General features: G+C 43.8%; 1 protein-coding gene across 1 annotated transcript; it reads left to right on the forward strand.

The window, feature by feature from the left end:
- LOC310787566 (toll-like receptor 13) lies at positions 1–5,670 on the forward strand. The gene is made up of 4 exons (XM_083649027.1): positions 1–1,257; positions 4,107–4,224; positions 4,345–4,587; positions 4,749–5,670. The coding sequence occupies exons 1-3, from the start codon at positions 432–434 to the stop codon at positions 4,574–4,576; spliced, it is 1,176 nt and encodes a 391-aa protein (XP_083505153.1). The 5' UTR covers positions 1–431; the 3' UTR covers positions 4,577–4,587; positions 4,749–5,670.
- The last annotated feature ends 8,508 nt before the right edge of the window (positions 5,671–14,178 follow it).

The raw sequence follows: 14,178 nt of genomic DNA on the forward strand, positions 1-14,178 counted from the left end.
ATCGCATTTCAGAAGTCAAACTATGTGTTTTTCAAAATTTGAATGGTTTGAAAGTCTTAAATATTGGAGAAAACAAAGTTGTATCCTTCAAACTCAGCTTACCGAAATTAGAAGTTTTGAATTTACATGGGAATGCTTTCAGGGAGATCAGAAAAGGAGATTTTAGAAATCTTTCTTTCCTCAAGTCTTTGGATTTAGAATCCAACACAAGTCCGAAAGTGTATGAGGGGGCTTTTGAAGGACTGGGTAATCTCACGGCTCTCAGTCTTTCATTAGCCACTTACAATTTAGAGACACAAGCCATATTCAGGACAGGACTGCGACAATTAGAAAATCTAACACTTCATCTCACTTATAACTGGGCCATCAGAAGTTCTCATGTGAAGAATGAGCCACCTTTCAGAAATTTATCTTCCTTAAGGAAGCTTACAATGAAAGTTTATGATGCTCACGCTGACATCCCACCAGATCTGCTCAGTGGTCTGCAATCTTTAGAGCACTTTACAGCTGAGAATTTCTTCTTCAATTTCTTCACCAACTCACCAGACACATTTAACCACACCCCTTGGCTGAAGAGTCTTGTGATCAGCCACAGTGGTCTGTCAGATCTGAGTCCTGAACTGTTTAAGCCAATCTCAAACCTGGAGGCTCTAGATCTTTCCAACAATAAACTCAGGTCCTTGGATTTCCTGGCCCAGGCCAACCTGAGTGAACTCACTTGGTTGAAAGTGAGTCAGAATGAACTGACAGTGATCAATGACACTTCTGTCTTCCAGTCCCTCCCTGCTCTAACATATCTGGACCTGCTTGGCAACCCTTTCACTTGTGACTGCTCTAATTCTGGTTTTAACCAGTGGGTGCATATCAGCAATCAAACACAGGTTGTTAATGGCCACCAGTACACTTGTGCCTATCCTCTTAGTGCAAGGGGAACCAAGTTTCTAGACTTTGATATCTACTCCTGTTGGATAGATGCTAGCTTCCTCTGGTACATTTGCAGCACTTGTGTGATTGTGCTAACTCTCCTCGCTTCTTTTACCTACCAATTTCTGAGGTGGCAGCTAGCCTATGCCTACTACCTCTCCCTGGCCTTCCTTTATGACAGCAGGAGGAGGAAGAAGAGAGCTCCTTTCCACTACGATGCCTTCATCTCCTACAACGTTCACAATGAGGCCTGGGTTCTCAATGAGATGCTTCCAATGTTGGAAGGAGAGCAGGGCTGGAGACTCTGTCTGCACCACAGAGACTTCCAACCAGGTATAGTCAGTCTGTCTGTCTGTCTGTCTGTCTGTCTGTCTGTCTGTCTGTCTGTCTGTCTCTGTCTGTATGTCTGTCTGTGTGTCTGTCTGTCTGTCTGTCTGTCTGTCTGTCTGTCTCTGTCTGTCTGACACCCTCTTATCTCCTTCCTCTCAGACTTGTATTGTTAAGGACAGAACATTTTGTTATTAGCAGTTGTGTTGAAGAGCAGTCTTGACAATCTGAGGCACCAGTGATGTGGTAGCCAATTAGCCTAGGGTGACCAGACGTCCCCGATTTTCGGGGACAGTCCCCGATTTCGATGCTCTGTCCCCGGCTGGAGCTGTCCCCGAAAATGTCCCCGATTTTGGCCACAAAGTCAAATAATAATACTGGCAAGAAACTCGATAACAGAGCATTTGCGGCACCACAAAAGCCTGTCGTTGTGCTGTGCACGTTGTGCAAAGTGCTGCCTGTGTGTGACAGAGTAGATCTGAACAGAGTAGATGTCCTCCCTCTGCCTGTGCCGTGGTTTTCCCAGGACCCAGCCGCCCGCAACTGAAGCCCCAGAGGTGGCGAACGAGAAGCGGCGTCTGCTTGCTGCTTTTGCTACCGTCATTGTTTACCGGACCCCATTCAGCGGGTCAGTTGTTTTGAATAATTAAAAGTACAGTAAAACTACCTGGTTAAGTAAGTGCAGTAACTAACTCAAAACGTTTTTGCAGAGAAGTCAGTAACGTTTTAATGTACACCAAACAACATTGAAAAAAATGTAAATTTTTAACATGATTGGCGATGGATCATTGTTATCTAGTCATTAGCCTAATGTTCCCTAAATTGGCCTTCAGCCATCAAAACTTTGATAACCCCTGGTTTAAATTAACACAATAGGTCATATTTATCTCTAGATTACAATTTTAATCATTAAAATTGCCTTTTAGTATTAACATGATTTTTTAAATTATTTTGTCAGCATTTAATATTAAATTTGCTAATATCGTCATGTGGCCATTGAATACTTGAAACTGGTGAGCGACACCCTAAAACTCAAGGAAAGTGTTTAGCCTACTGAGGTAATAAATCAGTACAGTAAAGTTTTTGTTTTGTGTAAATTATCCACCAGTTGGTGAGGTTAAAGAGAGAAGTTGTCCCTCTCTATGTTCCTGCCACTCTACACAATACACCAGTATTTCCCATGAATTACCTAGGCCATCTAATTTGTGGTAAAATGTGCCAGATAACTAGTAACCATTGTAAACTGCTTTTTTTCCAATTGTTTAAAAATCACAAAGTTCTTCATAGATCTAGCCTCTTACTTTTGCTCTCAAAGTGCACCAGATTGATGCATTTTACTGTAAAATGTACACAATTTTCTAAAAGCCGGGGGCCCCATAGCGGACCTGAAAATGTCCCAGATTTCCATTTGAGAAATCTGGTCACCTTAAATTAGCCTGCACATTGCAGCTAACGTAACAAGCTAGCAGAGTCAGTGAGTGGGCGAGCAATATACCATCACACTGTGTCCTGCAGGAAGCGACTATCTCTGTCCACACTGACTTCGTTGTCCGGTGCAACATTTTCATATTCTAATGTTCTCATTTCGCATTGTATTGTTCCAATTTCGCACCAACAGATGAAAAAAATTATTACAATGGTTATACAGCCTATGCAGTGGATTTTACGTGACGCGGTGCCCGACCCTAAGCCCTCGTTCACACAGGACACCGAACGTATGCAGAACTGAAGCTTGAAGCAGGCACAAGCTGAACGTACCAAGCGTTATAGAAGAAGCTGAACATACGCCTAAAGGCCTAAACATGGTCGTCCGTCAGAGCCTCGCCCCGCCCTCCCCGTAGGACGGCGGGTGGAGCGCCGTCCTACGGGGAGGGGCCGCCGTCGGCTGACAGGGGCTGCTCCAAAATGTGACTCAACGGCGACGATACGTGCGTGACGTCAGCTGCAGGAGAGTTGTGACTGGCCGTTGCCTTGGCTCATCGTAGTAAAGTCGCCTTTCAAAGCATGACGTTAGATTATAACGAACTAGTTAGGCTTAGCCTTCCCAAATGTTGAGGGTCGTTTTTTAGAATTTAATACATAGAATTGGGAACGTTACATTCAATTTCATTCAGACTGCCTGGCACAATCTCCGCCATTTTCACATGGAGCTTCCACAGGAGGAGGGGGGTGGGAGGAGGGAGGGTGTAGTGGCGTCCGAGCATGTAGGGCTCGCTGGTGCCGCCAGACGGCGAGACGGCTCCAATTCGAGGCGGACGGACGACCATGTTTGGGCCTTTACTGTTCACACAAGACGCCGTCTCTTTTCCTCTCAGCGCCTACTCTCGCGCCTTGAACCCGCCCACAACTCCCATTGACTTCATACCTCACAGCTTCATGGCTTCAGCGTCACGCTTGGAAATTCGGCGTCACTCCTGAGTGATCGCTTGGGCGTGGCGTGAGCGTGGTTCGGCAAGGGGTGAACGTGGCACGCGCGCGGGTGGTGTGAACGGCTTCGCCTGTTAACAAGGACGCCTAAATGAAACTTGTGGGTTCAGCGTAGGTACAGCTTCGGTTGAGCGTTGCTTCGGCATCCTGTGTGAATGGGGGCTAAGCAACAACTTGCAATGTCAGGTGAATTGCTGTTCGCTACAGCTGTGGAGAGAATAGTTTAGATGTTGTTTTACCCTGATATGGGACTGAATTGTCAACTCAGGCATCTAACTTGCCTAATGGTCTAGTACTGTAGGCGCCTATGGCTGTGATTGATTGTGTCAGAACAAAGTAAAGAGGAGGAAAATCAGGGCTACAGAGAGGTAGATGGGATTATTAAATCTTTCAATAGAAAATCTGTGATTTTCCTGTTGTATCCCCAGGTAAGCCCATCATAGAGAACATTACAGAGGCCATCTATGGCAGCAGGAAGACCATCTGTGTGATCAGCCGTCACTACCTGGAGAGCGAGTGGTGCTCCAGTGAGATCCAGATGGCCAGGTGGGGCACCACCTCTATGTTCTTACATCCAGCAGCTGGTCTTGATGTACCTCCTCGAGTCCCCGCTCAGTCCGTTTAACTCTCCAAACCGTATGTCCTGTCCCGTGTGTGTGTGTACAGCTTCCGTCTGTTTGACGAGCAGAAGGACGTGTTGATCCTGGTGTTTCTGGAGGAGATCCCGGCCTGGCAGCTGTCTCCCTACTACCGCATGAGGAAGCTGCTGAAGAGACGCTCCTACCTGAGCTGGCCCCGGGCGCAGAAGCACACCGGGCTCTTCTGGCAGAACGTAGGCCGAGCACTGGAGACGGGGGACGGTCCCGACACGTCCACACACCTCCTCTCTGGACTGTGAAGGTGCATGAAGTAAGGCACAAACACACCAGAACATGTCGTCTAGAAATATCACCTACTCAATTGCTCATCCAGCTGCTGAGATTTCTGGCTTTCAAAACTGACTTTCAGACCAGGACTCTTGTTTGGAACAAAAACTCTCCACTAATTTGAGTTCCTGCTGTTATTTTCAGCTGCTCATCGATGGAGGACAGAGTGAAAGACTTGTATGTGGATCCGCCTCCGCGGCGCCTTGTCACATTCGGGTCGGGATGTAGCGTCCACCGGCAGAGTTTACAGCAGCAGACTTTAGCTTGTTTTATGTCAGTGTTTTTCTTATTTACCTCAGTTATCAGTGAGCTCTGCACCAACAAGAAAGATAGTTTATTTTAATGTTACTTAAACTCATGGCTTATTAAAGAGGTTTCATATATTCATTAACAGGCACAGAGCAAACAAGACAGGTAACAGAGCATTTGAACTCAGAGGGGAAAAACAGAAAGTTAAAATACAACCTACAACCTACAGTATCATCATTTATTCATTGGTTTCAATTGGGGAACTACAATTTTGGCACAATGGGGGGTGGAAAAGAGATCATACATGGTATTATCTTTATATCTGATGACCTGTCATCAGACAGGGACATATATCGACAACGCAATAAACTCTATGCACAAGCAAACATGTTTAAGAGGAAATTCTACATGTGTTCTGATGTTGTCAAGGCTTCTCTATTTAGAGCGTACTGCTCTCCACTCTATACACCTGTGGGACTGCTATAAGGCCAAGTCCATGCAGAGACTAAATGTAGCATACAATGATGCACTGCGTCTGCTCCTGCGTGTGCCTAGATGGCACAGTGCCAGTATTTGTTAGTCTGGGGTTACCCACCTTCAAAGCGCTTCTCAGGAACCTAATGTACAGTTTTATGTGTCGCCTGAATGTTTCTGCCAATGACATCATAATGAAACTAACAGACCCGGCCAAAAGCTCATATAGATTCAGCTCCAGTCTACGGCGCCACTGGCGCAGGAGCCTATTTTTGTATGTGAATTGATTCTTTTAAATGTAGGCCTCTTTTATGTTCTTTTTTTATGTCAGTATGTAATGTTTTTCTATGGATCCTCTGTGAACTCCTGAATAAAGATTTATATATATCTATCTCTTGGCTTTGCATAGATGCAACAACAGGTGCATTCCCACGCTTCACGGTTCTGGTCACTGAAAGAGATCAACAATGGTCATAGATTACTTAATTCACCATTGAAAGACAAACAATACTTCTAATCAATACTGTTTATATGTATGTGTGTATGCGTTATAATGCAGCCTGCACATGGAAATAAGCTTTATGCAAGTTTGATATTCATTGTAACTCAAATGGAGGGATCATTTTACTCTGATGTTTCTAAACACGTTTTGATAAACTTTCTACAGCCATGCAGACCACTTCTAATTATTTTATATTTAACTCAGGTTTAGCTTTATGGATTAGATGCAGGCAAATACGATGTTGGTCTCTATAGTGATTGTGGTTAGGGAAGATCAGGGATTTCCGCCATGGAAATCGGCTAGAGTGGAGGAAATGTGAGATTGAAGACTGAAATTGAGTGTAACAAGTTGACAATTCAGTCTGATATCAGACTACTCATTCACTGTTCTATTCAGTATAGAGAAAAAACACCACACCCCCAAATAATGTTGCTTCACATAATGAGTTAAATAATGCTAATTAAACAGCTGTTATAGTTTGTGCTTGACTGAATGTCTTATTTCAAGGCTAGATTGCCACCACCCTGAATTTGACCCTTTTAAATTGCCATGGCTGAAGTCACATTCTTAATTATTTTGAGACAGTAATGTGTAATCTTGTAATGTTGTATATTATCATCTCTTTGGAGAGGGAAAAGACAACTCTTATGGGGAAATATTGATCACATTTTAGTGAGGGCTTAATCTGCATTCAGCCTTATTTCTGTCTCTTGATTTGCTTTCTAAAATATTTGTCTTGTAAAGTTGGTGCTGCATGTTGTGCATGGACTCCATATAAATACGCTTGCTCAGTCAGATGGAACTTCATTACAAGTACCCAGAATGAAAAAATGCAAATGCCATGACAAGGGCAAATTAGGCTAGACATCAGCTGAGATTTATGATGCATGTGCTGCTTAGAAATTAAAACAAAATAGCTGCTGGCTTCTTTTAGTTCAAGTTTATACACAGTTATTTCCACCACATTCAACTTTAATGCCTAATATTGTTGTCTTAATTATTTATTGAAGGGGTTGGGAAGAAATGATCATGAAATGCAATATTAAAAGGACCAAGAAACTAACAAATAAATGTTGAATAATTCAAATAATTGGCAATTCCAAAACTTTTGTTGTAGTTATAGCCTACTCTGATCCCCCAAAGAAGAAGAAAAAGTTATCTTTTTCTCATGCTGCCCCTCCACAGGGAGGTCAGGCTCAGCTACACAGCAGCCTGGAGCTGTTCAAGGACGTTAAAGCGGGGGCAGATGCTTTGCTGTCAGAGAGGCTTGAACTCAGGCCTTCCAGTTGACAAAATGTTTTCCCTTATCAGTATACACCACTTTGCTTCACACATACACACACACACACACACGCACACGCACACGCACACACACACGCACACGCGCACACGCACACGCACATGCACATGCACACGCACACGCACACACACACACACACACACACACACACACACACACACACGGATGTGAGTGCGATCTTGCGTGCATGTGTGTGTTGCAGGCTTCAAGCAGTGATGTGCCACATCAGACAGACACAGTCAGTTAAGTCAAGTCCAACATTGCCTCACCTCCTCATCTCTGTCACTGCCATTTATCACCACTGTCACTTCCAGCCGTGACAATGACTGCTGCACCTTCGTCATCACGTCAACATCACTCTCATCCTCATCATCCTCACCATTATATAATTTCCAGCCTTCCTTCCCCTCTCCTTCCTCTCACCTTCTCCTTATCGTCATTCTTCGCCACCATCATCACGATTTTATCTGCCACCGCCACCTACCTTCATCCCTAGGTGTTGTGATCATATATGATCACAACATTACGGTTGTGATCAACCGTGGTGGTTGATCACATGGTCATTACTATCCTTTCCACATAATGTAAAAATGTATGCACCTATAATGTATGTACAGTAAACACTTTCACATAATAGAAGACATATAGAAAACTCTTATATATAGCCTACTTAAACTCTAATATATACCAGATACTTTATACTGTAGTAGGGACAAAAGGATTCTTCAATCTATGTTTATGCCCACATGAAAACGAAACCATCTTTTATATACATTTTTGCATTGCTCATCGTCACCACCGCCATCAGCAGACTGTGGCACCCATGCTCTAATGCCAACACTTTTAGCATTAGCCTATAGTGATTGTGGTCCCTGATAGAGATCTATACCTGCTAGCGGTTAGCCAGATAAGGATCTTGTGCAGGAAGAGCACTCAGAGGCGGTAATCACTGATAAAATGGGGTCTCGGTGGCCCTGATACGCATCAGCTGATAGAGACAGTGCTGTTTACTTCCTGTCAACACTCTGGCTGCTGACAAATGCTGCCGGCTCTTTGTGGGCGTTTGTGTGCGTGTATATTTCAGAGAGGAAGAGGAAACGAGTGTGTGTGGCTGCAAAGATTTGTGCTTGGAGGTTTGATGAGTGTGTTTAAGAAAGCCCCTCTGGTGGGTGCCTAGCTGGGTAGGGGGGCATGTTCATGTGTGTGTGTGGAGGAGGGTGGGGGGCAGAACAGGCTTCGAGCAAATGGGTCAGTTGACCTTCCTGTGCCGCTGACTTACAGTATCTCATGATGAACTCCTGCTCCTGTGTTACAGATTACACAAACAGCCCGCGGTGTTCCGGTTCCCCCCATGATTGCTGTACCAACGCGCATCTTAGTGAGAGCGAAGCTAGCGCACGCAGCAACTCATTGACCTCAGCCACATCTACTTACAGTAAACACTAGCGGGATAAAGAAAAACAACACCAGCATAACGAGAGACAAACAGGAGGACTCCCTGCTGATCCCGAAGATAGATCACGTTGCAATTTGGATGCGGGAACCATCTGAAACGTTACCACTGAGACTTAATTAAACCCTGTGATTTCAAGCAAACGCACCCCGGCGGTGATCTGGAGCAACAGGAATGCCTCCAAGTTTCCAGTGACTCCATCTGTTGGAGGAAAACATGCCCACATGTGTGCTTGAACGCAGCCGTGCTCTAGGAGATGCGTAAACACAGCTCAGTATTTAGGTACAGTACACAGTAACAGCATGGGCACGTGCTTGAAGACATGCTCGCAGACACGTGAAGCATTAGTCCACACATCCCCACCCAAATGCCCCTCTCAACACACACACACGTGCGCACGCACACACACATGCCCACGCACGTACGCACGCACGCATGCACGCACACGCACACGCACACGCACACGCACACACACACACACACACACACACACACACACACACACACACACACACACACACACACACACACACACACACACACACACACTTACCAGATCAGGCACAATTTAAAAACGTAACCAACCAGTCTGTAGCCTACATTTCTTGTTGTTGTTTTAAGAAAAACTATGAATTATTCATTCCTATGTAAATGTCATGCCATGCTGCTGCAGTAATTGCATGGCATACTAAGCGTTTCATCTCTGCGCGCCCCCGGTGGCAGCTTTGACAGGAGCATTTGCCTATCCTAATTGCAATGGCAGGATAACTTTTTTTTAATTAAATTAATGTCACTCTAGATCAGTTACTAATGCATTTAGAAAATATTTCTGCATTTTGTGGTGTTGCAGCTTGAATTCAAAATGGGTTGAGGTATTTTGTTAGTTTTTTTTTTTTTTTTTACCTTTATTTATACAGGGGGAGTCTCACTGAGAGCAATGCTCTCTTTTTCAGGAGTGCCCTGTTCACATTCTCACACACATTCATACCTGGAAGCTGACCAGTACAACCACAGTCTGATCTGCAGGCCACTGATCAGCTCCACTGGAGCAGTTGGGGTTAAGGGCCTTGCTCAAGGGCACCTCAGTGGTGGTAATGAGGGAGGGGCAAGTGCTGCCTTTTCACTTTCCCCACCCAGATTTATCCTGCCGGTCCCGGGGATTGAAGCGACGACCTTCCGGTCACAAGCTCGCTTCTCTAACCATTGGGCCACCACTGCCCCAAAAAATAGTAATAGTAATTACACAAAACAACCCATAGGCTACTGATGAAGTGAAATGGTTTTAGAATTTTTCCAAATTTATTGAAAAGCGAAAAGTTAGATGATTACAGCTTCCAATCAGATATAGGCCTATCAGATGTACAAAGTTGATACCGAAACATTGGATATTTTGGTATCAACTTAGTACATCTGAATTTATGCAGATTTGCTCAAACCCGGTCGAGTTGAATGGGGAGCATCTGTGAACAGCTACCCTCAAGTCATTCCACACATCTTCAGTGGTTTCAAGTCCGGCCTACAGTACTACTGGGTTCATCAAGGACTTTCAAATTCTGAAGCTGCTCCAGGGCTTAGTGTCATAGGAACAGGATCTGCTCAGTATCAAGTCTTTGGCATTCTGAAGCATGTTCTCCTCAATAATTTGCCTGAATTTGACTCTACTTGTTCCGTCTCGCAGTCCCAAGACACTGACCCCCCCCCCCCACACACACACACACACACACACACATTCAAACAGCGTCTCGTGTACTCTACTCACCACGTGATTAAATAATAATCCGAAGTTACATCAAATTGGCAAACGAGGAAGTAACTACAGTTGTACTGTACACTTCTGTTAGTTCGGTTACACTTTGTTTTGTTCTCGGTCTGGATTTACTACGAAAAAGACCATTTGACGTAACTTTGGATTATTATTTCATCACGTGGTGAGTAGAGTACACGAGTCACAACATGTACATGTGAGTCTTTATGACACTCTTTGAATGTGCATTTTGGGTGACTGAACAGAAAGTAGGCAAATGTCCCATTGACTGCCATTGTTAGCGCTAAACTAATAGCATTTGAGGGCTCTACCAGAGTTTGTACTGCATGCAGATGGAAAATAAACTCCCAAAAAGTTGGTGTATCCCTTTAAAGACTATTTTTACAGAGTACAGAGGACTGGCAGACAGACAAACAGACAGACAGACAGACAGAGGAGTACAGAGGACTGACAGACAGACAGACAGACAGACAGACAGACAGACAGACAGACAGACACACACACACAGGAGCACAGAGGACTATAGAGTGCTTCATCACATGGTGCGATGACAATCACCTGAAGCTCTGCAATATCAGCAAAACCAATGAGCTTGTGGTGGACTACCAGAGGAACAGCAGGCCCCCTGTCCTGGTTATCATCCAGGGAGAGGAAGTGAAGAGGGTGGACCCATACAAGTATCTTGTGGACCAAATCAATGTAATAAATGTGATTATAAGTTCAAGAATTTTGGTGTCTAAAAAAATTTAAACAGCACTTATACCATTTTTGTAGAATGACCCAAGATAATTTTCTCAGCTACAATGGCAAGCAACACATTATGATGTCACAGTGAAGTTGACCTTTGAACTTTGGGATATAAAGTGTTATCACTTCATCATTTTATCCAATAAGACATTTGTGTGAAATGTTGTCATAAATAGCATATGAATTCTTGAGTTATGGCCAAAAATGTATACACCAAATTGTAATCAGTTCATCCTTGAGGCCAAGTGGACGTTTGTGCCAGATGTAATGAAATTCTCTCCAGGCATTCCTGAGATATCATGTTCATGAGAATGTGATGGACTGGAGGTCACAGTGACCTTGAACTTTGACCACCAAAGTCTAACCAATTCATCATTGAGTCCAAGTGGACCTTTGTGGCAAATTTGAAGAAATTCCCTCAAGGCATTCATTCCCTGATATATTGCATTAACGAGCATGGAATGGATGGACGTGAGGTCAGAGTGACCTTGAACTTTGACCACCAAATAGTATCAGTTCATGCTTGAGTCCATTGAGGCAGATATCGTGTTACCGGGTAGAGGACGCCAACCTAAAAACTTAATAATGTCTTGCACTATTTTCAATAATGAAGACTACTTAGCAGCTAACGCCCAGTTCAGGTCATATCACAGTGCACGCCCCCTTTCTTTGAGGTTTTATAACCCATTCATTGTTAGGCTCACCCCCTTTCACTGATGCTGTCTCCTCATCCATTCACAGTTTACCACGCTGCATGTGGCAATAACCAATCAGCCCAAGCTATTCCTTTCCAGCTGATCCCAATCACCTAATCAGCATAGTATATCAGGGTCCATGTTTTACTCTGTTTGCTGTATGTGCCATGTGTCATTTTCAGTTGCTGATCATCATCGCTGAAGCAGTTGTTTTCGCCCCACCTCCTCCCCTGACCACCACCATCGTCATGACTCCTGAAGAATTCTTTATGAGGGATTTCCTATCCTATTCTTCACTGACGACGTCCTCTCATCATCTCAGGAGAGCGTCATCATATCATGGAGTCATACGCCAAAATTAATTTGTTGTATCATTAAAGCTTGTTAAACTTTCTACTAGTCTCTCATGATTGAAATGCCTCTGGCCACGGCTGTCGTTGCCAGAGGCATAAAAACACAACACTCATATTATTGGTGCGAATCAATCATAATTTAATCCATTTTGAATTCAGTCTGTATTTCCACAAAATACTGAAAAAGTCAAGGGGATTTTCTGCAAGCTAGTAAATAGTCATATTATCACATATTCAAGACGTAATGTCCTGGGACTGTGAGCGCGAGCAGCTACAGTACACAGAGATAACGGAGAGAGATAGACACTCATTTCAGTGTCATCAACCCAACTCTTTGGTTGTGATTGTGAGAGAGACACAGCAATGTGCTTTGCATGGTTTATTTATGGCCGTGAAATAGCTCCATAAAGTTTGTGATTATCTGCTGTTTGACTGAGTGGGCGCAAATTGAATATCAACATGAGGGCCAGACACTACAAAGCAGCCCCCTGCTTAACAAAGTAAGTTTGGAGAGTTTTTGTGTCAATGTATGTGTGTGTGTGTGTGTGTGTGTGTGTGTGTGTGTGTGTGTGTGTGTGTGTGTGTGTGTGTGTGTGTGTGTGTGTGTGTGTGTGTGTGTGTGTGTGTGTGTGTGTGTGTGTGTGTGTGTATGTCTGTGTGTGATACAATTACAAGAGTGTTGCAGTCCCTGGCTGACATGCAGTTCTTCTCATTTGTATATCTTTGCACATGGCTAGTCAGTGGGCAGTGAAACAGCTTCCCGTAACTTTGCATGGGGTCAATATAATTAGTTTGGTAACTCGAGTTTACAGTAGCTGCTATTGTTCAGCTGAGTGGATAATCTTTATTGCATATTAAAATAGAGCTTATTATCTTTGATGCCTGTATATTCAATTTAAAGCCTGGCAGGGTGCTGATATGATTTTAGAACATAATCTAAAGTGTGCAGGCGTCTAGTAGAGTGGAAAAGAAAAGATGGTAGAAAATTAGAAGAGCAGGTGCAAGCTGGAGATTCTAATGCTCTTTTGGTCGCCATAGTGCTGAAACGTGTACAACAACATACTAAGTAAACAGTCCACCCATAGAATCTGCTGGGATTTGAATGTGATCAAAATGATATTTGGCCATATTTACAAGATAAACCATCTAGTTGGCATCAGTGCATGTAAAAGCCATCCTGGCAATGAGGCTTAATGCTTGGAGGTGCTCATCAGTGATAAGCCAGGTCAGCGCATCCCTGTTCAGGCAGTCACAACATGCTTCTGTGTGGCGGAGGGCACTTGGGTTTGATCAAATATTTAACACACTCCTTTCACCTCACTCATACGTTAGCCTCAGGACAGGAAATCAAATATTGAAAGGCTGTGTATGAATAAACAAGTTAGGATGCTGCACACAGTTACACACAGGCACTCATGTGTACATGTGCAACCATGTGTGTGCAGTGCCAACTAATGGACTAATGAATGTTGACTCATTGACTAGTTTATTTTTCATTATTAATATTATCATTATTCAAATGTACATACCTACTTTACAGTGTGTGTGTGTGTGTGTGTGTGTGTGTGTGTGTGTGTGTGTGGGGTGTGTGTGTGTGTGTGTGTGTGTGTGTGTGTGTGTGTGTGTGTGTGTGTGTGTGTGTGTGTGGGTAACACTTTACAATACTGGTGCAAACATGTGCATGAATGCATGCTTAACTCATGATGAATTAAGCCATTAATTGATGCTTACCGCATCATCAACTAATGAAAGGTATGTTTGATGAACACACCGAGTCATATATGAATTACTATTAATTAATTAGGCTATGCCTATATCATCATAGTTAATTCCTCATCAACACATACATTAACACACTGTGTTCAATAATACCGTAATTCATGTGTTAATTACCACTATCGACATCAAGCTCCCTGCAACCGGAACTTTAGCGTTACCAGACCGCAATGCCGATAGCCCACATCAGAACCAGCTGAGCGAGGCGGTGTGCAGCGTGTCAGGGACCGGCTGGATCTAACCTCTCCCAGCCATTACCT

The sequence above is a fragment of the Poromitra crassiceps genome (assembly GCF_964638095.1).
Source record: "Poromitra crassiceps genome assembly, chromosome: 13".
NCBI lineage: Eukaryota > Metazoa > Chordata > Actinopteri > Beryciformes > Melamphaidae > Poromitra > Poromitra crassiceps.

Bases quoted from the DNA above. Each gene is read 5' to 3' on its own strand.
- LOC310787566 (XM_083649027.1), top strand. From the start codon at position 432: ATGAAAGTTTATGATGCTCACGCTGACATCCCACCAGATCTGCTCAGT. The intron at 1,258-4,106 runs GTATAGTCAGTC...TTGTATCCCCAG, and splicing joins CCACAGAGACTTCCAACCAG to GTAAGCCCATCATAGAGAAC. The intron at 4,225-4,344 runs GTGGGGCACCAC...GTGTGTGTACAG, and splicing joins AGTGAGATCCAGATGGCCAG to CTTCCGTCTGTTTGACGAGC.